This window comes from Rhinolophus hipposideros (assembly GCF_964194185.1).
Source record: "Rhinolophus hipposideros genome assembly, chromosome: X".
Taxonomy (NCBI): domain Eukaryota; kingdom Metazoa; phylum Chordata; class Mammalia; order Chiroptera; family Rhinolophidae; genus Rhinolophus; species Rhinolophus hipposideros.
In genome coordinates, this window is record NC_138046.1 from 26,322,677 (window position 1) to 26,350,582 (window position 27,906).

General features: G+C 39.7%; 1 protein-coding gene across 1 annotated transcript; it reads left to right on the forward strand.

The window, feature by feature from the left end:
• Positions 1 to 7,092: 7,092 nt before the first annotated feature.
• Positions 7,093 to 26,711, forward strand: LOC308495306 (fibrous sheath-interacting protein 2-like). The gene is made up of 4 exons (XM_081043237.1): positions 7,093 to 7,347; positions 7,788 to 7,913; positions 12,205 to 12,294; positions 26,508 to 26,711. The coding sequence occupies exons 1-4, from the start codon at positions 7,249 to 7,251 to the stop codon at positions 26,547 to 26,549; spliced, it is 357 nt and encodes a 118-aa protein (XP_080899363.1). The 5' UTR covers positions 7,093 to 7,248; the 3' UTR covers positions 26,550 to 26,711.
• Positions 26,712 to 27,906: the final 1,195 nt, after the last annotated feature.

Consider the following 27,906-nt stretch of genomic DNA (forward strand, 5'->3'; position numbering starts at 1 on the left):
GAGTTCAGAAAACTGATGATAAGAATGTTTAAGGAACTTAGTGACGTCATAAAGAAGGCTAGAGAAATCATAATGAACAACCAGTTAGAACTAAAGAAGACAATAACTGAAATAAACAACACACTTGAAGAAATTATCAGCAGGTTAGATGAAGCAGAGTATCAAATCAACAACTTAGAAGACAAACTAGCAGAGATTGCCCAAACAGAACAACAATAAGAAAAAAGAATAAAAAACAACGAAAATAGTTTAAGAGACCTCTGGGATAACATCAACTGTAACAACATGAGCATTATAGGAATACAAGAAAGTGAAGAGAGGGAGCAAGGGATCAAGAACATATTTGAAGTAATAATGTCTGAAAGCTTCCCTAACCTGGTGAAGGAAACAGACATACGAGTCCAGGAAGTGCACAGAGTTCCAACCAGGATAAACCCAAACAGGTCCACACCAAGACACATTATAGTTAAAATGGCAAAGGTTAAAGACAAAGGGAGAATCCTAAAAGTAGCAAGAGAAAGACAGCAGGTAACACACAAGGGAACTCCCATAAGGCTATCAAATGACTTTTCTACAAAAACATTGCAGGCCAGGAGGGAATGGCAGGAGATACTCAAAGTGATGGAAAACAAAGGCCTACAACCTAGACTGCTTTATGCACCAAGGGTATCATTTAAAATTGAAGGAGAGATAAAGAGCTTCCCAGAAAAGAATAAGCTAAAGGAATTTACTACCACCTAGCCAGCATTGCAGGAAATATTAAAAGGGCTTCTGTAAGCAGAAGAAAGATGAAAACAATCTAACTACAAATTTAAAAAAATGGCCATAACTATGTACCTATAAACAGTCACTTTAAATGTTAATGGATTAAATGCTGCAATCAAAAGACATAGGGGAGACCACCTCAGGGAAGATGTAGATGCCTGATCACTGCAAGGTACACCTGAAGCTGAACAATAATAAATGCCAACTATAATTTTGTATATATATATACATATATATATATATGTGTATATATATATATATGTATATATATATATATATACTTACAAGAGGCGGAGTACAGCATTGAGAGTGGAGACAGTGGAAATGTGACGGTTCAGTGTGATGTCAGAGAGGTAGTGGATGGGGGAGGGGGGTCCACAGTGTGAGGGATATAAATGATAAACGTCTAAGTATTACTTTGTCTTGTGCACCGGAAACTAATAAAAAATAAAAATAAAAAAAAAAAACAACACGTAGGGTGGCTGAGTAGATAAGACAGCAAGACCCTACACAAAAAGAAAATCAAAAAGGCAGCGTGAGGTGAGCCTCTGTAAAGCTCCCCTGGAATTTACAACTAATCAAACAACAATACCCCCACAAAGGACTCCCTGGGCACCAGACAGACAAGACGAAGAGGCCCACTACTGAATTCACCTAAAGGTGGGCGAATCACGCGAGCAGGGGAGGAGGGAAGGGAGAAGTGCGGAGACGGGCACAGGACACAGACCTAGCTCAGTTCTCAGAGCTTGCTGCTTCCAGGAACTACCGCAGCTGAGGGAGAAGGAAGAACTCGGACTATTAGGGCTCCACTTATAGCCCACAGAGCAAAGGGGACAGCCCACAATACCGCTGAACCCAATGCTCACAGCAGAGACCTCGGAGAAAAGACTGAGGGAAGAAGGCTGAAAACAGTGGTTTAAGCACTCACTGCCAAGCAGAGAATGGAAGCCTTAGGCACTGAGACTAGCCGCCCCCTCCCTACCATCCCAGAACTCGCCCCGCCCCCACCTGCCCGGTGCTAGAAGCAGAACAGTAGCAGTGCCAAATCAAAAGAACAGAATATTTGCTGTTCTGAAAACTGTGGACTGCAGACACAGATTCGCAGCCCAACTACTTCCCGCAAAGGGGAAGGAGCTGTGGAAGCAACACTGGCTGTGGTGGTGGTCACCGCCATTGCTCTGGGCCATATACTGGGACATAAAATCAGCCTCAGCAAATTTAAGAAGATTGAAATCATAGCAAACATATTCTCTGATCACAAGGCTTTGAAATTGGATATCAACTGCGAAAAGAAAGCAGGAAAAAAACACAAATACATGGAGATTAAAAAACATACTTTTAAAGAACAACTGGGTCAAAGAAGAAATTACAGGAGAAATCAAACGATAAATAGAAACAAATGACAAAAATACATCCTACCAAAATTTTCGGGATGCAGCGAAAGAAATTTTAAGAGAAAAATTTATATCATGATAGGCCTATCTCAAGAAACAAGAAAAATCCCAAATAAATAACCTCATGTTACACCTTAAAGAACTAGAAAAAGAAGAACAAGTGAAAACCAAGGTCAGCAGAAGAAAGGAAACAAAAAAAATCAGAGCAGAACTAAATGAAATCGAGAACAAAAAGACAATAGAAAAAATTAGTGTGACAAAGAGTTGGTTCTTTGAAAAGATTAACAAATTGACAAACCATTGGCTAGACTCACTAAGATAAAAAGAAAGAAGACACTAATTAACAAAATCAGAAATGAAAAAGGGGAAGTTATCACGGAAACAACAGAAATACAAAGGATCATCCAAAAATACTGTGAAGGACTATGTGCCACCAAATTCAATAACCTAGAAGAAATGGACAAGTTCTTAGAAACATATAGCCTTCCAAGGCTGAATCATGAAGAACTGGAAAATCTAAACAGACCGATCACCAGTAAGGAAATTGAATCAGTCATCCAAAACCTTCCCAAAAGCAAAATTCCAGGACCACATGGCTTCACTAGTGAATTCTACCAAACCTTCAAAGAGGATCTAATACCAATCCTGCTCAAACTCTTCCAAAATACTAAAGAAGAGTCAGTACTCCCTAACTCATTTTATGAGGCCAACATTACCCTGATACCAAAACCTGGTAAGGACAACACAAAAAAAGAAAACTACAGACCTATATCTCTGATGAATACAGATGCAAAAATGCTAAACAAAATTCTAACAAATCGAATACAACAATGCATTAAAAAGATTATTCATCACGACCAAGTGGGGTTCATCCCCGGGGCACAAGGATGGTTCAACATCCGCAAATCCATCAATGTGATACATCACATAAACAAAATAAAGGACAAAAATCATATGATTATATCCATTGATGCAGAAAAAGCATTTGACAAGATACGACATCCACTTAATAAAATAGGTATAGAAGGAAAATACCTTAACATAATAAAGGCCATATATGACAAGCCCTCAGCCTCAAGCCTAATTAATTTCATAATTAATGGTGAAAAACTGAAGCCCTTTGCCCTGCGTTCAGGAACATGACAGGGCTGTCCCCTATCACCTCTGCTTTTCAACATAGTGTTGGAAGTCCTTGCCAGAGCAATCAGGCAAGAGAAAGAAATAAAAGGCATCCAAATTGTGAATGAAGAAGTTAAATTATCACTCTTTGCAGATGACATGATGCTATATAGAGAGAACCCTAAAGACTCCACCAAAAAGCTATTGGAAACAATCAATGAATACAGTAAAGTTGTTGGCTACAAAATGAAAGTACAAAAGTCCATTATGTTCCTATATACTAACAATGAAATCTCAGAAAAAGAAATACAAAAAACAAATCCCTTTGCAATCGCAGCAAAAAGAATAAAATACCTAGCAATAAACTTAACCAAGGATGTGAAGGACCTATATGCTGAAAACTATAAGACATTTTTGAAAGAAATTGAAGAAGACACAAAGAAATGGAAAGACATTCCGTGCTCATGGATTGGAAGAATCAACATAGTTAAAATGGCCATATTACCCAAAGCAATATACAGATTTAATGCATTCCCCTCAAAATCCCAATGGCATTTTTTAAAGAAATAGAACGAAAAAGTCATCAGATTTGTTTGGAACCACAAAAGACCCCAAATAGCAAAAGCAATCTTAAGAAAAAAGAACAATACTGGAGGTATCACACTCCCTGACTTTAGCTTGTACTACAGGGCTACAATAATCAAAACAGCATGTTATTGGCAGAAAAACAGACACATAGACCAATTGAATAGAATTGAGAACCCAGAAATAAAACCACATAAATATGGACAGATAATTTTTGACAAAGAAGCAAAAAACACACAATGGAGGAAAGACAGCCTTTTCAATAAATGGTGCTGGGAGAATTGGAAAGACACATACAAAAGAATAAAACTGGACTGCTATCTGCCACCATGTAAAAAATTAATTCAAAATGGATCAAAGAGTTAAGCATAAGACCTGCCACAATAAACTGCATTGAAGAAAACATGGGTACTAATATGGACCTCGGGTTCAAAGAGCATTTTATGAATTTGACTCCAAAGGCAATGGAAGTAAAAGTTAAAATAAATGAATGGGACTATACCAAACTTAAAAACTTCTGCACAGCAAAAGAAACCATCGACAAAATAAAGAGGAAACCGACTGAATGGAAAAAGATTTTTGCAAACAGTGCATCAGATAAAGTGCTAACATCCAAAATATACAAGGAACTCATGCAACTCAACAATAAAAAAACAAACAACCCAATTGAAAAATGGCTAGAGGACCTGAAGAGACATTTCTCCAAAGAGAACATACAAATGGCCAACAGACATATGAAAAAATGCTCAACATCACTAATCATCAGAGAAATGCGAATAAAAACCACAATGAGATATCACCTCACCCCAGTCAGAATGGCTATCATCAAGAAGACAAATAGTAACAAGTGTTGAAGAGGCTGTGGAGAAAAATGAACCCTCATACACTGTTGGTGGGAATGCAGACTGGTGCAGCCGTTATGGAAGGCAGTGTGGAGGTTTCTCATTAAATTACGAATAGAATTACCATATGACCCAACAATCCCTCTCCTGTGTATCTAACCAAAAATTTTGAAAACATTTATCCATAAAGACACGTGTGCTCCAATGTTCATTGCAGCTTTGTTTACAGTGGCCAAGACATGGAAACAACCATATGTCCTTCGATAGATGAATGGATAAAGAAGTTGTGGTACATATACACAATGGAATACTATTCGGTGGTAGGAAAAGATGATATAGGACCATTTGTGACAACATGAATGGATCTTGAGATTATAATGCTAAGTGAAATAAGTCAGACAGGAAAAGCAGAGAACCATATGAGTTGAGTTTTGAATATGTCGATTTCAGTTGCTTGTCAGATGTCCATGTAGAGATGTTTGGTTAGCAGTACAGTATATCACCGAGGAAGAGTTTTAAATGCAGGAGTCATAATCATATATGTAGAATTAAAACAAGAATCCATGTAACAGTGGAGGATATTAACAATATAGATTAACAATATAGTTTTGGGGGTCAGTTAACTTGGATTCAGTCCTCAGCTCCATCACATATTAGCCATCGCCATTGTGAAAAAAGTCTTCATCTACAGAGATAAATTAAATATAGATGGGATTTCTGTGAGAAATAAATGATGTGAGTGTTTAGCATAGCACCTGAAATTAATAAGTTCTGAAGAAATGGTTAGTATTGTTACTAAATGGCCAAAAGATAACAAAGAAGATAACAAAAAATATGGGGACAACAGATGGCCGACAAGCATATGAAAAGATGTTCAATAGCACTAATCATCAGAGAAATGCAAATCAAAACCACAATGAGAAACCACTTCACACCCACTTGGAGAGCTGCTATCCAAAAAATAAATAAACAAAGCAACAAGTGTTGGTGTAGATGTGGAGAAATTGAAACACTTGTGAGCTGTTTCTGGGATTGTAAAATGGTGTGACCACTATGGAAAACAGTACATAAATTCCCTAAAAAATTAAAAAATAGAATTACTGCATCTCACTGTTGGGTATATGTCCAAAAATTTTCAAAGACACATCTGCATACCCATGTTCATAGCAGCACTATTCATGATAGCCAAGAGGTAGAAGCAACCTAAATGTCCTTGATGGTGAAATGGATAAAGAAAATGTGGTATATACATATTATTCAGAGCCCTAAACAAGAAAGAAATTCTACGATATATGACATGAATGCACTTTGAAAACATGTTAAGTTAAATGAGCCAATCACAAAAAGACAAATACTATATGATTCCATTTATACCACTGTACAAGGTATCTAAAGTAGTCCAATACACAGAAACAGAAAGTAGAATGGTGGTTATCAGGGGCTGAAGGAAAGGGCAATAGTTTCAGGGACACAGAGTTTAAATTTTGCAAGATGAAAAAGTTCTAGAGATCTGTTGTACAATGTGAACATACTTAACACTACTGAACTGTACATTTAAAATGGCTAAGGTAGTAAATTGTATGTTATGTGGTTTCTTAGCACAATAAAAGTGCGCTTAAAAAAATCATGGAGACAATGTAGAAATTCCTGAGACATCAGCTGCAGTCTCAGCCCTAAACGTATTTACAGTCTAGTGACCTGTTCGGCCGTAGGGACTATTTTTCACCCACTGTTGTATCCTCACCCCCAGTGCAGTGTCTCGTATAGAGCAAACACTCAATAAATGTTGGCTAATCTAATAAAATAGGAAGAAATGGAAGAAAGAGAGAGAAAGAGCAGGGGAGGAGGGCAGAGAGATAAAGAGCTCAAGACAAGACAGAAAGCATTGAGCCCTGGAAAAGGCAATGTGTCTTAAATGGGACCTGGGGGGATGGTATGCAAAGTGGAAGGGGGGGTTATCACAGTATCTGTAAAGGTGGCAGATGTGAAAAAGCCAGCCCTCTTGCTCTAGCACAAACTGCAGAATTACTAGTGGATATGTGTTGAACAGAATCATAGCTCCTTGGAGGCCGGGAAGAATTAAAATAATTACAGCCACATAGCATTGACAAGGCTTGATACATTCTGGTTTAGTTTAAATGAGGGATGTTGGTTTCTTAGACGAGTGGAACCTCAGCTGTGGCCTTCTCACACCAGGCCATTTGGACCATTTTCCCAACTCTTAAGCGCTTCAACTTCGAGTCTTGGATCCTGCGCATGCGCCGAAGATTCGGGCAGCAACGTGAGTAGTCCCGTCCCCCCACCCCACCCCCACCCCTCCTTAGAGGGCTGTGCTTTTGGGTAGACGCCAATTCAGAACGTCAGCAGTGCAGCCTGGAATGCAGCATAGTGAGGGGCGTGGCCTGAAGGACGCTCACCAGGGTGACCACCGTCCTGGCGTCTCAGACTTGATCAAGGCATAGAGCGGTAAAGGTGTGCGTGAAAAGGAGAAACAACAAAGCCTTGCTGCCCAGCCCCCGCCGCTTGAGGACTGAAGGCTGACCATGGATCTGTACCTCAGCAACTGCCATAAAGCTGCTGAAGCCGCTGCCACTAAAGCGGCCGCCAGCAGCCTGACTGACAGCGCGGAGCAGTGCGACATTGTGAGTGATGGCCAGCCTCTCCCCACTCCCCCTCCCATGATCCCCTCTCCCCTTCTCTCCCCTCCCTCCTGGGCGGGTCTTGGGTGGGCGGGCTGACAGAAGAAAAGGAGATCACAGCAGACTGGGGGCGTGAGGGCGGGGGAAGGGCCGGTTCATTGCAGCCTCAGCTTCCTGCTCCCAGGCTCTGGGCAGCCAGTGGCTAGGTGTTTCTGTGGCCAGGACTAGCCATGGACGGGACCCAGAAACAGTGCTGGTGAACGCGGGAAGCTGGAAGGCTCTCCGGGTTGTAGGCGGGGGTGGGGAGGTATTTTCAACCCTGAGTGTATGATTCTTTGGTTTATTTGGAGGTATTATTAGCCGACTGAACTATGAGTAGATTGGTCTAAACTAAAAGAATAGTTATAGGACAAAAAGGCAAACTTTCTAATTGTGTCTCACAGAGCTCGCAAAAAAATCCCATTCCAGAGGTCGGAGCAGCTCAGTTATTGGATCTGCCTCTTGGAGTCAAGCTGCCCGTTATCCCGGGAAGCACTAATTTATTCTATACTACCAATATAAGTGAAAAGGTAAACTTTTAACAGTGCTTAAGTGATTTTCTTTACCCTTTTCCACTTGATATTAAACTTGAAACCCTGCTGTGGTTTTGGTTGAGTCAATTTCAATTTCACATACCAAATGAAGTTAAATGAGTTGAAGTGTTTACTGTCTGAACCTCACTTGAATGATAGGCGGCCTGGTGATATGCCCCAGCCACCCAATTCAGCCTTACCTCCAACCCAGAGCCTCACCTTTGAAAGGTTGGTTCTTTCTACCTACCCACTGATAGGTCGGCCAATAAAGGAAGGTGCAGGGTCAGGCAAGTTAGGAAAGTCTATTTTGAGAGAGAGAAAAAGTCTTACCAGGCTGAGCAAAGATGGCTGCAGCCCGGGCTGCGCTTCTAAAGGAGACTGCCATCCCGTGCTGACAAGGTAGCATTGTTTGAACAGAAAATGCTGACTGCCTGTAAGCCAGTAGCTGTTTTGTGACGTTTTCTGTTATCACAAGTTTGGCTCTGTCTGCAGGTGAAGGCCAACAGACATTGTGTTGTTTTCTTGCAGACATGGCTCTGTCTATAAGTCAAGGTTTTTGAGACCTATCATTCAGAGACCTAACAGCCACACATATGGTACCATGCTAATTCCTCCTTCTGTGCCTTTGTCCATCTGGCTCCCAAAATCTGACATGCACTCTTCCTCTTCTTTCTGACCTTCAATTTGAGCCATCATTCAAGAGCTACTACATGAAGTCTTTCCCAAGTGTCACACCCTCAATTACCTCATCTTTCCTTAGAATTTACCTTGCCCTTGGTCTGCACTATCTCACTCAGTACTGAATCAGTTCTGTTAGTGATTCACTGTGCTGCACTCAGATTGTTACACATTTTAAGTCCTCTGCCTAACACCCCCACACTGTCCTTAGCTTTAGGCCAAGCCTCAAGGAGGTTTAGAACTTTCTGGTTGAGTGTGTGCTTTGATTAATTACAGTAAGCAGAAGGTTCTACAGAAATAATGACATCTTTACCCTTCCACTGTCCAGGGTGTCATCAAGGATGAATAGGGACTCCCCAGTATTTCTGATACTTATCTAATATATATGACTTTTTTAAAGTTTTATAGCCAGAAAACAATTTCTCTTTTGAAAACCAGTATGTTCTACTAAATATATGCCAACCTCACAGAAATTGAGTCACAAATTAGCTTTCTTAAAACATACTCAAAACCTATTTTACTCTAGTAATAACACTCCTTTGTTTTTATTAGTTTCAGGTGAACAAAACTATATAATAGTTAGACATTTACACCCCTCGCAAAATGATAAACCCCCTCCCCCAATCTACTACCCCTCTGATACCTTATAGATGTTACAATTCCATTGACTCTATTTCCTATGCTGTATTCCACATCCCGTGGAATGGATGTGTGTGTGTGTGTGTGTGTGTCTATATACTTTTTAAAATTATAGTTGATATGTAATATTATTCGGCTTCAGGTGAACAGTGCAGTGGTCAGGCATCTACACCATCCTTGAAGTGGTCTCCCTAATAAGACAAGATTTATAATACTCCATTTTACTTTGTAACTGCAGCCCTGTTTGTTGCTTCCTCAAATATCTTCTATTTGCTGTATTTCTATTCTGTACCTCTGTTATTTACTTGTTAGCTACTTCTTAATTCCAGGTTTTTCTATACTTAATTATACTGGTTCTCTCTACACTTTATTATATTGATTACCCCAAAATAGATGCACTTAATCATGACCAGGCACTATATTCAGCTCTCCTGAAGACTAACTTTGTGGGATCCTTCTTTGTCTTTTAGCAGGATATCCTCAAAGAAATAAGACTTTATATTTATACTTTTCATTTTTTTTATAAAAAACAAACTCATTTTACCCTGATGACAACATTGTGAGGTGAAACTATGATTTATCTAATGTACATAGCAGCAGGTACCTAAGGTACATAGCAGCAGGGTTCAGACCAGAACCACTATCTCCTGACTCAAAGGCCCTACCCTTTTACCTGACCTTGCTGCTCTCTGAACAGCAGACCACTTTAGCAGAGCACTACGGAAATGGGAAATTTAAAGTTCTTTTATGTTGTTTGGAATGCAAGTGGAAGCAAAGTTATTGTATTCTACTGTCTTGTTTTCAATAAGATCAAAATGTAACAATGTAAACTACCTATCTTTAGCTATGCATTAATCCAAACCTGACAACTGATCCTATATTTCAACATTTTGATACTAAATTTATTCTCAAGTAATCTACCTACAAATTACATTGCTTGTTAGTATACTATACTTGGGTACCAACTGTTCACAAACTTCATAAATTGGTTTATTGTAAAGTTAATAGTAAATTCTTTGCCAATTAACTTAAACATTTTGCTTTCAAGAAAAGATAGCATGTTAAGTGAAAAGAACAATTTGCATACTTTTAAAAGTCTCCCTGTGATCTCTCACTGACAGGTAGTGATACTATAATAGAGTGACTCTTCAGTTCAGGGAAACCAATTATTTTAATTGACACTAGAAAGTTTACTCTGGCATTAAGAAATGGATTTGTTCTTTCTTGATAGGTCAGTAGCACAAGTTTGGTCAACACATGCCTGTCACAAAAGTCAACATATAAAAGAAGAAAAAACAGTAATTGATCCACTATAATTGCAGCATTGTTTCAATTGTCATCACTGATGATTGTTTCTCTTCTAGGAAAGACATGGGCTTCCTGTATACTCTCACTGTAAATTAAATCGTTGCCCAGAACTATGTCTTTCTTTGCCTTTTTAAGGAAACTGGTGATCAGAGAATCCAGCTTCCTGATATAGATGCCTTGTGAAAAACAAGAGGCTGGCATCAGTCAAGTGGTCAGACACTTACAAAGGAAGCTTTTAAATGAAAAAAAGAAAACTAGAACCTTATTGTTTCCCTTCTTTCTGACACTCTGCCCACATAAGAAGCCTACTGCTCACCTTGTGGGAACTCTTAGGGCCACACCTCAGTGTTCAGGAATTGGACTGAGGTCAAGGCTACCACCTCCAGCCTAAAGACAGGTCTGGTAGAGAAGAGAGGAAGAGAAAGGCAGTTAGATTTACCCAAATAAGTCCATTGTCTATATGCTCTCACTTCAGATTCTGCTTGCATGTTTTATTTTCAATGAACAACCTAATAATCATTTCAACAAATTGAGGTTTAAAAATGTGATTTTAGCTATTCGGGGTCTTTTGTGGTTCCAAACAAATCTGATGATTTTTTGTTCTCTGGGGGTGAACACACAATGGGATTTATAGATGATGTAATACAGAATTGTACACCTGAAATTATGTAATTTCATTAACAATTGTCACCCCAATAAATTTAAAAAAATTAAAATAAATAAAAAAATTAAAAAATGTGATTTTATTCATTTTATGTAATACTTTTGAATCTATGTTTCCAGCTTTATCAACCTTCTTATGATTTTAACCTGACTGATCCTTATTGTCAACTTTTGGAAACGAGCTATAAAAGGCTTCATGATCCACACTTAAAAGCATACTGTGAGCGAAAAGATATCCTGAGGAAATTAAAGGAAGGAGGCTACATCACCAGCAATAATAAAGTGGATTGAAGCCTACTTCCTGTTAACCAGCAAAAACCTCTAGGGACTTGATAGACACTTGCTTCTGTATTTCACTGGGAATCTATATCAACTTTTAGTTGAGTAATACAGAATACTTAATAGAAAACTCCATGAATTACTCAGTATTTAAGTAAAGAGAAATCAGGCAGCTGTTGTTTCTAAATTAAACTAATTGTCCCCACTTAACCTTTTTTATTTGATAGCAGCAAAAGATAAATACCAATGTTTTGAGTATGTAAAGATATACACACATTTATTTATGTATTTTCTCCCATCTATACTGTAGTGCTTCTTCTCTGGCTCTAAAATTAATAATGGTACTGTATATCTATCAAGGAATGTTTCCTATACCCTTTGAGAGGACTAGAGACAAAATGAAAACGTTGCAGAATACAGCTTGGAAGAATAAAATATCTGGGGTGAGGATTAAACGTGATTATTTTACTGGTGTTTAAACAGATTCACTGGGAATAGTATACTCCTGATTATGATGTGAATCATATTATTGAAATAATATTATTTAGATAGATAAAGCAATTGTAAAGAGATACTGCCTTCCAAATTGTTAACAAAATGTGCTCCCAAAATTTTTGCTCCCAAAATTGTTACTAAATGAATGTTCTTATTACTCTCTTCTCTGGAAAGTTTCATGATTGTTACAACTTTCTATTTATATATTTGGTTTTTGTTTTTATAGGTCATATGCACCTTGAAAGAATTTAATAAGTACAGGCACTATCTGATCAGTTTAAAATTAGAGTTTGAAAGGAACTATACAAGACAACAAGTAAGTTAAATACTTAAATGTCTGTTTTTCTTCGTGGTGGGGGGAGCTGTAAGAAAGTTTTATGTAGGGCTTGGAAGAAAGGTTTGGTCCTCTGAACATTTTCTAACATTCTGACCTAGAAGTATTAAGGTAACAAATTAAATAAACTCCCTAGAGATCTATAAGAGATAAAAGTAATGTTTGCCTATCATTTCAGAGAGAACTTTTCACTTGTTTAGAATAGAGCCACACCAGACTTAAATGCAAGTTAACAGAATTAACCATTTTTAAAGTACAGGAAGTTTACCAAGCCCTAAACATAAGAAGTCATATCAAAGGATAGGTTTATTTCTGGCCAACGTAAAAACTTTAATTCTTTTTTTACCTCTTAGAAAATGATTGAAAAGCAACTAAATAAGTTTTATGAAACCAAGAGAGCCCATGAAAATTATGAAAATGCAGGGTTCCAAGAATGGCTGTGACAGGAAAGTACACAAGCACTCTAGACCAGGAACTATTAATAAAGAACAGGTACAATCAAAGTTAATGCATATTTTGTGGACCCCAGAAAGTTGTAAAGATACTAGGAAAAATTGAAAGCAAGATGAAAAACAAGTATTACATGCTATTTAACCCCCTGTGGTCTTCAACCTGGAGAGAAAGGAAAGGAGATTAAGAGATAACAAGGATTGGGAACCTTGGTTCCAAGGTTAGGAAGGAGTTGCTAGCTGAGTAATTGGAGTCACTAGGAGCTCAAGAGGTAAGCCAAGATGATATTCGAGGAAGAAATTCAAAGTACAAATCCCTGAGCTTAGAACAATAGTGGTAGAGAGACTGGAGGTGTCTTTAGCATGTTTCAAACTTAAGTTTAAGGAAATCGCTGTAAGGTCAAAAAGGGAGAGTTGCTATAACTTTATCTATGCCAGTATAAACAGGTGGTGTTGCCCACCTGTCTCCTGGTATCTTGGCCTTTGAATGGTAACATTGAATATGTGTGGGTAATAGTTGAATGAACATACACAGACAAAGTGATGAATTATTGTTTCTCATTTTATAAATGAGATGGGAGAGCAAGACACATGGGGGATAGAGAATTCTTGGCAGAGGAAAATCAAGTGCAAAGTGCATCTTAAATAATTAAAAATTATTGTTCTTTCCAATACTGCATCATTAATTTGAAAAGCTCAAAAAGACAATAGAAAAAAATAATGTGACAAACAGCTGGTTCTTGGAAATATTAACAAAATCGAGAGACCCTTGGCTAGACTCACTAAGATAAAAAGAGAGAAGATACTAATTAACAAAATCAGAAATGAAAAAGGGGAAGTTATAACGGACACAACAGAAATACAAAGGATCATCCATGAATATTATGAAGGACTATATGCCACCAAATTCAATTACCTAGAAGAAATGGACAAGTTCTTAGAAACATATAGCCTTCCAAGGCTGAACCATGAAGAACTGGAAAATCTAAACAGACCAATCACCAGTAATGAAATTGAATCACTCATCCAAAACCTTGCCAAAAGCAAAAGTCCGGGACCAGATGGCTTCACTGGTGAAATCTACCAAACCTTCAAAGAAGATCTAATACCAATCCTGCTCAAACTCTTCCAAAAAATTGAAGAAGAGACAGTCCTCCCTAACTCATTTTATGAGGCCAACATTACCCTGATACCAAAACCTGTTAAGGACAACACAAAAAAAGAAAACTACAGACGAATATCTCTGATGAATACAGATGCAAAAATCCTAAACAAAATTCTAGCAAATCGAATACAACAATGCATTCAAAAGATTATTCATCACGACCATGTGGGATTCATCCCTGCGGCACAAGGATGTTTCAATATCCGCAAATCCATCAATGTGATACATAACATAAACAAAATAAAGGACAAAAATCAAATGATTAATCAATAAATCAACAAACAACAAATGCTGGCGCGGATGTGGAGAAAAGGGAACGCTAGTGCACTGTTGGTGGGATTGCAGATTAGTGCAGCCACTATGGAAAACAGTATGGAGGTATCTCAGGAATCTGAAAATGGAACTACCCTATGATCCAGTAATTCCACTCCTAGGCATCTACCCGGAGAAATCCAAAACTCCAATTCAAAAATCTGTATGCACTCCTATGTTTATTGCAGCACTTTACACAATAGCCAAGATATGGAAACAACCGAAATGCCCATCGGTAGATGACTGGATTAAGAAGCTGTGGTACATTTATACAATGGAGTATTACGCAGCCATAAAGAAGAAAGAAATCTTATCATTTGCAGCAACATGGATGAATCTAGAGAACATTATGTTAAGTGAAATAAGTCAGAAAGAGAAAGACAAGTACCATATGATCTCACTTATATGTGGAATCTAAAGAAAAGACTATGTGAATGAACTAATCAGAAACAGTTTTGGGGACACAAAGAAAAAACCGAGAGTTGTTAGATGGGTGTGTGGGGGGGTTGAGGATAAGGGGAAAGGTGAAGGGATTTGGAAGCAGCTGGTAACCACAAGATGGCCTCAGGGTTTTTTTTTTTGAAAATTAATTTGGGGAAGGTATTCAATAAAGTTGTAAAGATTTTGTTGGGTATCTGATGGACATGTGTCCTATTTTGGAGACCACCCCAGGGATACTGTGGATGCCTCATCATGGCACTGTTCACCTGAAGCTAAACAATAATGAATGCCAACTATAATTTTATATATATAATGTGATGGTTCAGTGTGAGGTCGGAAGGATAGTGGATGGGGGAGGGGGGTTCACAGTGTGAGGGATATAAATGATGAACGTCTAAGTATTACCTTGTCTTGTACACCTGAAACTAATAAATAAATTTAAAAAAAATCAAATGATTATATCAATTGATGCAGAAAAAACATTTCACAATATACATAATCAATTGATGATTAAAACACTTACTAAAATAGGTATAGGAAAATACCTTAACATAATAAAGGCCATATATGACAAACCCTCAGCTAACCTCATAATTAATGATGAAAACTGAAGCCCTTTGCTCTACCTTCAGGAACACGACAGGGCTGTCCCCTATCACCTCTGGTTTTCAACATAGTGTTGGAAGTCCTTGCCAGAGCCATCAGGCAAGAGAAATAAATAAAAGACATCCAAATTAGGAATGAAGAAGTTAAATTGTCACTCTTTACTGATGACGTGATGCTATATATAGAAAACCCTAAAGACTCCACCAAAAAGCTATTAGAAACAATCAACGAATACAGTAAAGTTTCCAGCTACAAAATCAACATACAAAAGTCCATTGCACTCCTATATATTAACAATGAAATCTCAGAAAAAGAAATACAAAAAACAATTCCTTTTGCAATTGCAGCAAAAGAATAAAATTCCTAGGAATAAACTTAACCAAGGATGTGAAATACCTATATGCTGAAAACTGTAAGACATTTTTAAAAGAAATTGAAGAAGACACAAAGAAATGGAAAGACATTCCGTGCTTATGGTTTGGAAGAATCAACATAGTTAAAATGGCCATATTACCCAAAGCAATATACAGATTTAATGCAATCCCCATCAAAATCCCAATGGCATTTTTTAAAGAAATAAAACAAAAAATCATCAGATTTGTTTGGAACCACAAAAGACCCCAAATAGCCAAAGCAATGTTAAGAAAAAAGAACAATACTGGAGGTATCACACTCCCTGGCTTTAGCTTGTACTACAGGGCTACAATAATCAAAACAGCATGGTATTGGCAGAAAAACAGACCCATAGACCAATGGAATAGAATTGAGAACCCAGAAATAAAACCACATAAATATGGACAGATAACTTTGACAAAAAAGCTAAAAACATACAATGGAGGAAAGACAGCCTCTTCAATAAATGGTGCTGGGAGAACTGGATAGCCACGTGCAAAAGAATGAAACTGGACTGCTATCTGTCACCATGTACCAAAATTAATTCAAAATGGATCAAAGACTTAAGCATAAGACATGACACAATAAACTGCATAGAACAAAACATAGGTACTAAACTTATGGAGCTTAGGTTCAAAGAACATTTTATGAATGTGACTCCGAAGGCAATGGAAGTAAAAGCTAAAATAAATGAATGGGACTATATGAACCTTAAAAGTTTCTGCACAGCAAAAGAAACTATCGACAAAATAAAGAGGGAACCAACTGAATGGGAGAAGATTTTTGCAAACAGTGCTTCCAATAAGGGGCTAATATCCAAAATATATAAGGAACTCATGAATCTCAACAACAAAAAAACAAACAACCAAATTGAAAAATGGGCAGAGGACCTGAAGAGATATTTCTCCAAAGAGGATATACAGATGGCCAATAGACATATGAAAAAATGCTCATCACTAATCATCAGAGAAATGCAAATAAAAACCACAATGAGATATCACTTAACCCCAGTCTGAATGGCTATCATCAACAAGACAAATAGTAACAAGTGTTGGAGTGGCTGTGAAGAAAAAGGAACCCTCATACACTGTTGGTGGAAATGCAGACTGGCGCAGCCGTTATGGAAGGCAGTGTGGAGGTTCCTCAAAAAATTACGAATAGAATTACCATGTGACCCAGCAATCCCTCTCCTGGGTATCTACACAAAAAATTTGAAAACATTTATATATAAAGACACGTGTACTCCAATGTTCATTGCAGCTTTGTTTACGGTGGCCAAGACATAGAAACAACCAAAATGTCCTTCGATAGATGAATGAATAAAGACGTTGTGGTATATGTACACTATGGAGTACTATTCCGCGGTAAGAAAAGATGAAATAGGACCATTTGTGACAACATGGATGGATCTTGAGAGTATAATGCTAAGCAAAATAAGTCAGACAGAAAAAGCCGAGAACACTATGATTTCACTGATATGTGGTGTATAAACCAAAAACAACAAAAGAACAAGACAAACAAACTCATAGACACCGGCAATAGTTTACTGGTTACCAGATGGTAAGGGGAGTGGGGGGAGGGAGATGAGGGTAAGAGAAATCAAATATATGGTGATGGAAGTAGAACTGACTGTGGGTGGAGAACACACAATGGGATTTATAGATGATGTAATACAGAATTGTGCACCTGAAATCTATGTAATTTCACTAACAACTGTCACCCCAATAAATTTTAAAAAAAGAAAATTCCCTCAGCTTCTGTATGTATGTAAGATTTCTTTGCTGGATATATTATTCTCGGCTCATAATTTCTCTCTTTCAATAGTTTGACTATTTGCTTCCACTCCCTCCTGGCTTGTAGAGTTTCTGCTGAAAAATCTGATGATAATCTAATGGTCTTTCCTTTGGAGGTTACTGTCTTCCTTTCCCTCGCTGCTTTGAGGATTCTTTCTTTGTCGTTGATTTTAGACAGCTTCAATACAATGTGCCTTGGAGAAGGCCTATTCAGATTGAGGTAATTAGGTGTTCTATTTGCTTCCTGGATTCGAAGATCCAGTTCTGTACACAAGTTTGGGAAGTTCTCATCAACAATTTGTTTGAATATAGTGTCTTTCCCTTCTCTTTCTTCTCCTTCTGGTATGCCCATTATTCTTATATTGCTCTTTCTGATTGAGTCTGAAAGTTTGTAGAGTTCTTTCATTTCTTTTAAGTCTCAAGTCTCTTTCTTCTTCCATCTGTGTAATTTGCATCTTTCTATCTTTGATGTCACTGATTCTTTCCTCCATCTGGTCAACTCTACTACCTTAGCTGGTTATTTCATTCTTAATTTCTTCTATTGAGTTCTTAATCTCAAGATATTCCATTTGGTTCTTTTTTTAAAATTTTAATCTCTTTCGTAAAATGCTCATGTTGTTCTTTGATTGCATTTCTGAGTTCATTAAATTGTCTTCCTGTGTTTTCTTGCATCTCGTTGAGTTTTTTCAGAACTGCAATCTTGAATTCTCTGTCATTTAAGTCACATATTTCCATATCTTTAAGTTCCTTTTCAGGAGACTTTTCACTTTCTTTCTGAGCTGTCTTGTTGTGTTAGTTATTCGTGGCAATTACTGATTTATTTTTTCTCTTGCTAGACATCTACAGGAGTGGCTCCTGCAACAGGTTGATAGGAAGAGGTCTTTCTTTTGTTTTCCAGTACTTGTTGGTAGAATGTTTTATTTTCTCTCCGACTGTAGCCTTTATTTTCCTCTCTCACACAGTAGTGCTATGTTTTCTCTGCACTATTCCAGCTTCTCACACAATGGTAGGATTCCATGGGAGACAGGCTTCTCCTCCATTAGCAGTTCTTCTTGGTCATAGTGTGCCACGTCCCTGTGGGGATGCGGAGAGCTTTTGAAGTTCCTAAGCTCTTTCTGCACCAGATTCAGAGCCCGTATGTTTCAGCAGTTCTATTTACTACTGAAAGGATCCGCCCAGATAGGTGGGGCCAGGGGTGGGGTGAGTTGTGAGAGGTGGCCCAGAGCAATGTCGGCGACCACCACCACAACCGGTCCTGCGTCCACAGCTCCCTCCCCTTTGCTGGAACTAGTTGGGCTGCGAATCTGTGTCTGCGGTCCACAGTTCTCAGAACAGCAAATATTCTTTTCTATTTATCTGACACTGCTACTGCTCCGCTTTTAGCACCAGGCAGTGGGGAGGGGCGAGCTCTGGGAGGGTAGGGAGGGGGCGGCTAGTCTCATTGCCTAAGCCTTCTGTTCTCTGCTTGGCAGTGAGGGCTTAAACCACCATTTTCAGCCTTCTTCCCTCAGTCTTTCCTCCGAGATCTCTGCCGTGAGTGTTGGGTTCAGCCGTGTTATATGCTGCCCACTCAGCCCTGTGGGCCATAAACAGAGCCCGAGCAGTCCGAGTTCTTCCCTCTCCCGCACCTGCGGTAGTTCCGGGATGCAGCGAGCTCGGAGCACTGAGCTAGGTCTGCGTCCTGCGCCCGCGTGGCTCCGTCTCTGCACTTCTCCCTTCCCTCCTCCCCTGCTGGCGCGATTCTCCCATCTTTAGATGAATTCAGTAGTGAGCCTTTTCATCTTGCCTGTCTGCTGTGCAGGGAGTCCTTTGTGGAGTTATTGTTGTTCGATTAGTTCTAAATTCCAGGGGAGCTTTACAGAGGCTCACCCCACGCCCCCATTTGATGAGGTCTCCTGGTTGCCTCTTTATTTTGTCGATGGTTTCTTTTCTGTGCAGAAGCTTTTAAGTTTCATATAGTCCCATTCGTTTATTTTAGCTTTTACTTCCATTGCCTTTGGAGTGAAATTCATAAAATGCTCTTTGAACCCAAGGTCCATAAGTTTAGTACCTCTGTTTTGTTCTATGCAGTTTATTGTATCAGGTCTTATGCTTAAGTCTTTGATCCATTTTGAATTAATTTTGGTACATGGTGACAGATAGCAGTCCAGTTTCATTCTTTTGCACGTGGCTATCCATTTCTTTGTGGAGGGTTTTTAAGCAACGAAGTGTCATAATCTAATGTATGAGTTTTTAAAAATCCCTCTGGCCACTGTTTGGCGAATGAGCTGAGTAAGGTAGGATTAAAGTTTGGAGACCAGTTGGGAGGCTATTACAACAATTCAGCCAAGAAATGACTGTGGCTTGGATTAGGAAGGTAGCAGTGGAGCTGGTAAGAAGTGAAGAGATTCAGAATATATTTGGAAGGTAAAGTCATCAGGACCTGCTAATGAACTGGATGTTGGGAGTGAGAAAAATAGAAAAATCAAGGATGATTCCTACAATTTTGGCTTGGGCAACCAAATGGCTCATGGTGTCATTTGGTGAGACAAGGGGAAGAACAAAGTTGGGGAGAGAGGGAACAAGAATTCTGTTTGGGCTGTGTGAGACTGAGAGGCCTTCAGACATTCTAGTGAAGAGATCACATAAGCAGTTGGATAGGTGAGTCTAGAATTAAGTGGGGCTATCAGGGCTGGCTATGCAAATTCTTAGTGTCACAGAACAGACGACGTTAATCTCAATTTGATTTTGATTATCTGGAACTCTCGAATACCTGGAATTTTTATTTGCCCTCTTCATTAAAACAACTTGCTAGATATATCCAGAAGGGTTGCTATGCATTTAGCCCAGTCACTTAAAAACTGATACTTGGAATGATGGCCCTGATAAACACAAATAAAAAAAAAATCAGTTCAAATATGTCCAGTCTACAAGAGTTCCTAAGGTAAGAAAGTACATTGAGATAGTTTTGAACAACTAACAACCAACAGTAAAATTGAGGAAACAATCTGGTTAAACAATCAATCAGATAATTCAACTAATGGGATCACCCTTTTACTATTTTTCTAGAAGCCTTGGCCCAAAGAGTAATCCAGATAGCGTCCTCTCATCTTGGTCCTTATAATAACACATATAAAATGCATATCAAATGCATACACATCATTTCATTTGGTCCTCTTGTGAGAAAGTAGTCACGTCCCCAAGGTACATATGAGGAAAAAGAGTTTGATAAGTTAGAAGTAACCTGCCTGTGTTCACTGAGCCTTGAGTAGTGAAGCTAAAATTCAAACGCAGTTTTCTAATTCCAAACTAGTCCAGTGCTCTAGCTGCCCCTTTAGCTGTGGGTCTTTTGAAACTTCTTTCTCAGTGTAATTTCTACCTCCTTAAGCCAAATTTCAATCACTGATGTCTCCTGGAATTCAGGATAATATCTCAGCATGCTCCTGATTTTTACAAGAAGTAACTGTTTTCTAAGACCAGCACCTTTCTTTCTAGCACTCCCTTAACTGGAAGCCTCGTTCAATCTTTTTTTCCAATTTTTTTTTAACTATCTACAACCAGAGAACTGTAGGGGTTTTTAGAAATCACCCATAGGCAAGTTTCTCATTTTACAGATGAGCAGAGAGGCCCATAGAGTTTAGTTTGAATGGTTGTGCGAGGATGTGTATAGCTAGTTGCAGAGTCGGCCTCTCCTGACGTTCTGGCCGGTGCTCCTTCCACCACAACACACTCCCTTTTCCCCAGTTTCTGAGTAAAGAGCCAAGACCCCAGAATTCTAGGGATCTCACTTCATGCTGTTTTTTCTGTGTGCCTAATTTCTATGATTCTTTGATGAAATTATTGAGATTATTTTTATACCAAAATTTATACATGTCTCAGAAATAACTGTTTTCCAATATTGTGTTTTGATCACAGTTAGTTTTGAACTGGAGAGTACAAACAGTGTTAAGGTAAACGTTTTTCACTGGCCTCTCATTGTGAGCCAGTGAAGCCCTGATAGAAATAAGGGACTGCCTGTGTGCTGTGCTTTGAGCTCCGGGAAAGATTAGTCTCTGTATATATGAATACATATGCTTTCCAGTGTCAGACACAGAAAAAGAAGCCATCTCGCTTTCTTTAGTGCCAAAGTCCTTACCATAATCTACTGGGCCCCACATGAGCTGCCCACCCTATCTTCCCAGTCCCCCGTTACCCCTCTGTCATTGTTTACCCTCTGTACCCTCACTCCAGCCACACTGGCCTCCTTACCGCTCCCCTAACATGCCAAGCACACTCCCACCTCAGATGCACTTTGCACTTGATTTTCCTCTGCCAAGAATTCTCTATCCCCCATGTGTCTTGCTCTCCCATCTCCTTCCAATTTTTGTTCAAAAGTCACCTTCTCAATGAGGCCTTCCCTGACCACCCCATGTACAATAGAAACACACATACACAATCCCCCTTATCCCGCTTTATTTTTCTTCAGAGCACTTAAGTCACCATTCATTCATTCAACAATTATTTATTGAGTGCCTACTATGTGCCAGGCACTGGAGATCCTGCCCGCACCCTCTGGTTGACTATATATTCACTGGAATATAAGCTTCATGATGGCGAGGGCTTTGTTCATAATTGTGTGTCCAGGATCCAAGACAGGACCAAAATATAGTAGATGCCCAACGAATGTTTGTTGACAGAACAGCCTTAGTTGTCAGGGCCAACTTTAGTCTCTGTACCAGGACATTCCTGTGAAGCTTATGCACAGCCACATTTGGGAGCTACTACGCAGAGCAGAGGTTCTTAACCCTGGCTACAGATTAAAGTCATCTGGCAAACTTTAAAAACAACTGATGATAAGGTCCCACCCTCAGAGCTTCTGATTCACTTGGTCGGGGTTGCAACCTGGGCTTTGGGAGTCCTAAAAGCTGCCCAGGTGGTTTTAATGGACAGCCAAAACTGAGAACCACTGACGTAACCTACTCATGGCAGGCCACTTGGCAGCATCTGCCCCTCCTGCTTCTTTCACATCAGGAATTCTCAGCCTGGCTGCACATTAGAGTCACCAGGGCAACTTAGAAAACAGACCGATACTTGCCCCACCCTCAGGGATTCCTGTTCACTTGGGATGGGGCCCGAGCATGCCTGTTTTTAATATTTCTCCCAATGATTCTATTGCATAGCCAGTGTTGAGAACAACTTTAGATTGTTCATCCCTTTAAGTAAACTATTTTGCTATGTCTTAATCTACAAGCTGCCTCAAATACTCTTAGAAGAATAAGAGTCCAACTTGGATGATAATACGTTGCTCTCCACACCATCAATACGAAACACACCTCTCACATCTCACACACATGTACCATGTTTCCCCGAAAATAAGACCTAACCGGAAAATAAGCCCTAGTATGATTTTTCAGGATGACATCCCCTGAACATAAGCCTTAATGCATCTTTTGGAGCAAACCTTAATATAAGACACGGTCTTATTTTCGGGGAATGCACAGTTGGCCTTGCTTCATTGACTTGCCACTTCTTTTAACTGCCACCAGCATGGAGTGGCTGCCCTGCAGGCCTTCCACCTCCCCCAGTCTATGTTTTGCCCTTCTAGCATCATGCTGCTTCTGCATTCCAGGTGGTACTCAAGGTTCACAGAGCAAAGCCGGTATCTGAGCCACTATCCCTGCCCTGCCACTTCCATGCTCCTGCAACCCCACACCGCCACTTTTTTGCTCCAAACCTCACAATGGTTAAGAATTACTTAAAAGGAGACTGCGGTAGTAAAATGGACATCCCTTTTCTCCCCTTCTTAAGACCTCCCCTATAATTTTATTCTCTCAGAGAAGGATCTAAAACATTTTACTTATTCCAAGCTGCAGAAGAGATGGGGCAGACATGGCTAACATGTTTTGGTGACCAGGGGACCTGAGACCTTGAAATTATCCTACAGGGTAACCCGCGTCCAAGTCTGGGGCCAATCCTGGGTGTCATCATTGGCAAGAATTATGAGAAGTCACGCCTAGGATGCCACAATGGTTATGCCTTTTAAGATTTCTAGGTATTTCTAGTGTTTGCTATCCAACAAAGGTCAGAGGCTTAAGCCAGTATTTCACCTTTGTCTTGGCAGTTTGTGACCCTCTATCAACGTGAAAGTGCTCTGGCCAGCCTGCATTCTCCAAATAATGGCATTTCATGTACAACGTATTTATCACTTTGTGATAAAGCTCTCAAGTGTGTCATTTTGAATATAGAAGTTTTGATTATTCTCCCCTTGCAGTGAGAGGCTCCTGCCTTGCAGAGCCCCCACCCATCACCACTATGGGGTTGCAATAACATTACTATGTATATAGACTGCAATTTGCAGGTTATTGTGCAGTTATCTAACTTGAACCTCACAGCAAAGAGGCCTCAGGTACTGCAAGTAATATTTATTAGGTATCAGCTATGTAGCAGGCATTCTGCTAGGTGATTTCCTCATATCCATCTTGTGAAGCGTCATCTCCATTGTACTGTTAAGGAAACAGTGTCACTGAAGCAGAGTAGCTTACCATGCTGTGCTTCCTCTGCAAGCCTTAAAGTCCTATTTTGCAGAAGAGACGATGGAGGTAAATGACCCTCCTGGGGTTGCACAGCCAGCAAGTGGCGGAGCCAGGGCTCAATCCTCACAGGTCTTGAGGATTTCACCCCACATTCTTTCCTCCGGCCAGCCAGGTGCTACATCTAGTTGCCACTGCATCTCAGAATTGGGCAGTGACCAACGACAGCCTGCAGAGTTCACTGCCAAGTAAAACAAATCCCATCTAGGGTTCCAGCTGTGTCCAATCAAATAGTAAAATCACTTTCCTCTGCACCTTTACTTTGACAGGCACACCTCACAACACCTGCATTCTGCACATTACAGGAGCTCACTGAGCAGCCGTTACAAATTCAAATAACATATTTTTGCTCTGTTAAGGGTTTTTGGAGGAAGAAATGCACGAATGGCCAAACTTGCACTAAGATACTCAAAGAGTAAAAAGGCCCACAGAAGAGAATTTCCTAGAAATTACAACGATGCCTGTTTATGGAAACCCACAAGAAAAGGGGAACTTCTGGACCAATACATGCCCATTGCAGTTCATAGTATATTTTGCACAAATATGGTTTTACTGGGAATCTAAATCAGTTCATGGTGTGAAATGTTATTCTGTGGCACTTGGCATGCATCATGGCCCATTCACTTTGGCCATAAACACCCCAGGCACATCTCTCTCTTCAGTGACCAGTGCCAACCAGGTGAACCCCACTACACTACCCATAAACTGATCAAAGTAGCATCAGGATGTCTTGAAAAAGAGTTGGTCTCACCAAGCTGGCTTCATTTTGATATGTCTAACAACCACTTCCAATGTACCACGAATGCCACACCTACTGCTTGATTTCTCTTCTTCAACAGTTTTGCTTTGAAAGGAGTAAGAATTATTACCCAAAGGGCTCATTGTGCCCTTAGGGATGAGCTTCCCATGTGCTGTTATTCTAGGCAGTGCCAATCTTGAACAATATGCAGAATCCACTAGTGACTGCAAGTTGGGGGCAGTATCTCAAAGTGTTGTTCGAGGACTGCTTCCATTGGACCACCCAGGATGCTTAATAACAACACAGAATCCTGGCCCCTCCCCAGACCTGTCCATTTAGTGTCTCTGGGAGATGGTGTCCAGGCATCTCCATTATTAACAAAATTCTCAAGTTGCAAACAGAGCTTCATTTTTCCCTTCCAGTGAGATTTTCAGGACCTGGACTTGCAGCGCATGTCTCAATCCTATAAAGTCCCAGCCTCGCTTTCTCAGACTGTAGATCATTCCATTTAAGCCTTTGTCTTTGCCTCTGCAGACTTCGCTTTTTCGTTGTTAATTTCTAGATTGTTTTTGTTTTTTAAACTACCAGAACTTTCCAATACGGCATCATTAATTTGAAAAGCTCAAGTTTTTCCCCTTTATTTGGGGATAAGTCTGCTATCTGCTTAGTTTCAATCATAGATTCTTGAGGTTCCCAAGGTTATATTGCTGGAGAAAATAAAAATTAGGTAACTACAAGAGGAATAGAACTTTGTCTTTTACTGGAAATAAAGTGTGTGCTTTATTGTCCTATGTCTTTTCATGACATCATGTCATGATGCGTCAGCAACATAGATCAATGCTCATTCTGTCCTTAACGATACAATAATCATTTAGTTAACATCAACTATGATGTGGTTTAAGAGCCCTTTGCACAAAACAAGTGGTGCAGAAAAGTGGGTCCAAATGGAGACTCTTATTGGCCACACAGTCCTTTATAGCTCACATGACAAACAGATCACTTGGGGTGAGTCAACTGAAAATTGACCCCAAGTGAGAAATGATGGCCTTTTTAATGCATCTGCTGCTTTTATCTAGACATTCTAAAATGGACTCCCACACTGTTGAGACTTGAGTTACCTTTTCATGTGGAATTAGTTCATCAGTCCTCTTTGCACAGTGATCTGGTAGCATGAAAAACACAGGCACTACTGAACTGGATCAGGAAGCATCGGGGTGCAGTGAATGCAGAGCTGACCTGCACATCAGAAAACCTGGGCCCTGGTGCCAACGTGGCTACTTCCTACTTATGTGACCTTAGATGAGGCATCTGACCTCACTGAATTTCTCCTGCTTCCTTCCCAGGCATGTCAGAAGAAGCAAATAAAGACTCTTTGTGACAAAAACTCATAGACACAGACAATAGTTTAGTGGTTACCAGAGAAAAAGTGGGGGGGGAGGTAGGTAGAAAAGGGTAAAGGGGGTCAAAGATATGGTGATGGAAGGAGAACTGACTCTGGGTGGTGAACACACAGTGTGATGTATAGATGATGTAATACAGAATTGTACACTTGAAACCGATGCAATTTTACTAACCAACGTCACCCCAATAAATTTAATTTTAAAAGACTCTTTGTGAAAGCACTTTCAAAATCAAAAGTTATTATATAAATGTTTCCTTCTGAATCCTAAATTATCAATCCCCTAGCCTGACAGCCTCAATTGGAAAGCCCAATAAATGACCATTATTTTTCATTTGATTTGTTCACAGACACTGATAAGCCTAGTACTTCCAAACAGGGGTCTGAAATGATGAGGAAGGTATCATCAGCTCTATCCAAAGTATTTTCAAGATCAAAAGAAAATGTTCCCAAATCTTCCTCACCTCCTCACCAGGACAGAAGCTGAGGCTGCTATACCTGACATCAATAAGCCTGCTGACCTTTCTCAAAAAATAAATGGTGTGTGAAGTATGATACTGTGTCCTAGATGCTGATCCTATAAATGCTGAAAATATGAGCAAAAATATTACAGAAAGGCAGCTGGAAATAAAAGAGAAGAGGGGCTGTGCCTCACATGTAGATATATGTACCAGGCAGTGTGGGATTTGAGCCCTGCTCTTGAGGGCCCTACAGCCTGACTGAGAAGATAAGACTAACTTAGAAGCAAAAGTGTGACACCAATAAGACTGTGTCTTCATGTATTTTGAGTGTTCTAGGGGTTCAAAGAAGGGGGTCATCGCTGTGAGCTAGAGTGGTCAGAATAAGTTTTCCCAGGACAGGTAGTATTAGGTAGGCCTGGAAAGCGCCTGGGAGGCTTTCACTGCAGGTCACACAGCTGCCATACCTGAATGGTCTAGTTCAGTGCTATCTGGCAGCAAAGATGGAAATACAGTAGTACCTCGGTTTTCGAACGTCTCCATTGACGAACATTTCGGTTTACAAACACCATAAACCCGGAAGTAAATGCTTCGGTTTTCGAACACACACACCCTGGAAGTCAAACATGTCACACGGCTTCCGCTGAGTGCAAGATCCTGAGGCCTAGCTGTCGGCTGTTTTCCAACATTTCAGAACTCGAATGGTCTTCCAGAATGGATTACGTTCGAAAATCGAGGTACCACTGTATACATGCTCATTCCAGTACAGCAGCCACTAGCCCCATGTGGCTACTGAATCACTAGTATCATTGAGGAACTGAATTTTTTCATTTTGATTTATTTGAATTTAAATAGCAATGTGGGGCTAGTGGCTCCCTTATTAGACAGTGCAAGTTGACTTAGTACATGGCCTCTCGGGCACTAACCAATTCAGGTTAGGTTGACGGGTTCCCTGAAAGTTAATTTCCGAAGTCTATGCCCACTGCCTATACCAGTGTAGTAATCTGCCTCCTTAGAGCTTCAAAACATGTTTACAGAAGGGATGTCCTGTACCAGATAAGGATTATTTCCAATTTAGGATTCCATAACTCCATAAACTGCCAAGACAGATACTTATTAGGTACATGCCCCAATAGGTTAGAGGAAGCAAAAAGAGACAGAGTGTTAATTAGGTCACATGAAAGAAATACTAATACGCCAAGAACTAAAAAGTATTCTTAGTGAGCACTTCATTCAATGTGGCTGTTTAGCTTTGAGGTCACTGGGAATTTGTCACCAATTAATTCCTACT

What these genes read in the sequence shown, in the direction of transcription:
- LOC308495306 (XM_081043237.1), top strand. Translation starts at nt 7,249, where the DNA reads ATGGATCTGTACCTCAGCAACTGCCATAAAGCTGCTGAAGCCGCTGCC. An exon ending in GCGCGGAGCAGTGCGACATT is followed by an intron (nt 7,348 to 7,787) that starts GTGAGTGATGGC and finishes TGTGTCTCACAG; the next exon opens with AGCTCGCAAAAAAATCCCAT. An exon ending in CTACCAATATAAGTGAAAAG is followed by an intron (nt 7,914 to 12,204) that starts GTAAACTTTTAA and finishes TTGTTTTTATAG; the next exon opens with GTCATATGCACCTTGAAAGA.